The sequence below is a fragment of the Megascapheus bottae genome, chromosome 35 (genome assembly GCF_031878675.1).
Source record: "Megascapheus bottae isolate mThoBot1 chromosome 35, mThoBot2.hap1, whole genome shotgun sequence".
NCBI lineage: Eukaryota > Metazoa > Chordata > Mammalia > Rodentia > Geomyidae > Megascapheus > Megascapheus bottae.
The window spans coordinates 1,609,408-1,611,740 of record NC_143543.1 but is presented as its reverse complement, the minus strand read 5'-3'; the positions used below and the strand labels follow the sequence as shown (position 1 = coordinate 1,611,740).

The 2,333-nt window shown below is 41.4% G+C and overlaps 1 protein-coding gene across 1 annotated transcript in view; it reads left to right on the top strand.

Annotated features, from left to right (window-relative positions):
* Positions 1-727: 727 nt before the first annotated feature.
* The window catches only part of Gys2 (glycogen synthase 2), a 15,138-nt gene continuing 13,532 nt past the window's right edge, over positions 728-2,333 (top strand). The window contains exon 1 of the mRNA XM_090324428.1: positions 728-907. Coding sequence (XP_090180554.1) covers positions 787-907 — 121 coding nt within the window. The 5' untranslated portion in view covers positions 728-786. The remainder of the gene's footprint in view (positions 908-2,333) is intronic.

The following is a 2,333-nucleotide window of genomic DNA, read 5'->3' as shown; positions in this document are numbered from 1 at the left end:
GACTGAAAGATTTAGATGTAGATAGACAGACAGATAGATAGATAGATTAATACAAGAACACAATGTCCAGTTTGTAAAGAGACAAGACAATCACCAAGAGTCTAGTTCCGATTTCTAGAAAGGTAAAAAATAAAAGAACTAAAATAGGAGACTTGGGGCCGGGGGTGTGGCCTAGTGGTAGAGTGCTTGCCTAGCATGCACCGAGACCTGGGTTCGATTCCTCGGTACCACATACATAGAAAAAGCCAGAATTGGTACTATGGCTCAAGCGGCAGAGCTCTAACCTTGAGGAAAAAGCTCAGACAGAGCTCAGGCCCTGAGTTCAAGCCCCAGGACTGACAATAAAATTAAAATAGGAGACTAGAAGCCCACAGCAAGATGGGGCGTGGGGGGAGGAGTTGGAAACACACCCGGATTTCATGATAGACTCCATCTGAAATCCTTGGCAAACGTTCAGAGGGGAATCGACCGTTGGGTGGCTCTGGGTGTGTTGAAATAAACCCACAGTGTGATTTAGTGGGTATTTGTTCAAAAGGACAAGGGCGAAAAGGATTGGGCTTGGATGGGGCAGTGCCTAATTCAGGAAGGGTCTCCAGATTTCCCTTGAGATCGGATGGGATCGGGGGATAACTAGAAGTAATTTTGTTCCATTTATCCAGCCACCACGAGCTGGGTCAATTCTTCCTTCCATTGGGATTGGGGTTTTTTTTTTGGGGGGGGGGGGTGTAGGAGACGCCTAGGAGATTTGGTTCTATTCCTTAATCACTCCAGAAAAGAGATTAAAGGATGCACAGAGGCAGAGCTCTGTCTGTCACGTCCCTGAGTGGGCTCCCACAGTGGGAGCTGGATCAGCTGCCCGTGGAAGACTTACTGCTGTTTGAAGTCTCTTGGGAAGTCACGAATAAAGGTAACGGGTGGGTTGTTTGTTTCTGCAGGTGAGGGTGGGTTCAGATCGTCTGTGGAGGTGGGAAACTGGCTGGTGGACAGAGCATGGGAAGCCTTGGGGAGGTGTTATGAAGAAGAAAGCAAGGCGCCCGGCCTGTCATCTCAGCCACTCACAAGGCTGAGATGGGAGGCTGGAGGTTCGAAGCCAGCCCGGGGAAGGAAAATCTTTTGAGGGCAAATGAGTTGAAGGTTAAAAAAAAATTGAAATCTCGGTGATGACCAAATAGGAATATATAATAATGACTCTTCCTGTTTTCATGTGATCCTTTTTCTCAGCCGGGCGAACGTTAAGTACCTTATTGTAGGAAGGATGGTAGGGGACTGTCCCAGTCGCTGGTGACGCTAGGAAATACTGAGGCATGTGGCCGCATTTCTTCAGTAATTGATTAATTTGGGGGTTGTTTTTCTGAATGCTAATTTTTTTGGTCAGCCATGGGGCTTGAACTGTGGGCCTGGGCGCTGTCTCTGAGCTCTTCTGCTCAAGGCCACCACCCTACCCCTTGAGCCACAGCCCCATTTCCCATTTCCTAGTGGTTAATTGGAGATAAAAGTCTCACAATCTTTAGTGTCCTGGCGGGCTTTGAACTACAATCCTCAGATCTCAGTCTCCTGAGTGGCTAGAATGACAGCTGTGAGCCACCACGCCCAGCCATATACACGTATATCTAAATGTAACTACGTGTGCATGGATATTTCCTTATTTATTGTATACATATGTTATATAAATATACTAATAATATATACTATTATAATAGTATATAATTCTATATATCTAAGGTACACAAGAAATGTAAGCTACATCATGTAATATATGTGATAATGTGTATATTATATATAATGTATATGTAATACACTGATAATATGTAGTAATACAACAATTATATATAGGCCTACATATATTAGGTACATTAATATACAGACTATACATAATAGATTGTACAATATATGTAATCTGTATAAAATATTAAACAGTGTATATATAATATAAATAATATATATAAAGTATATATTTAGTTGCCTTATGTATATCTATTATATGTAATATATATACCTAATATATATGATGTTGCCATATATATATATACATATACAGGAATATTTCAATGCATATATATGCATGTAATGTACAGTGCATATAAAGTACATATATATATACTATATGTAGGTAGTATTTAAAATGAGAGAGAAAGGAAAGGATAATAGAGAGACAGGATGGGAGGGAGAGAGAGAGAGAGAGAGAATCCTTATTCTGGTTAGTTGTCCATTGTGTACTGCTCAGGAAAAGTGATTTTTCAGTAGAATCCTTTTCCCAGAAGGAGAACTGAGAGTTTGTAGTTCTTTTCTCGCTTATGAGAGGTCGAGTGCTTCATCCCGTGTTGTTTGGAGAA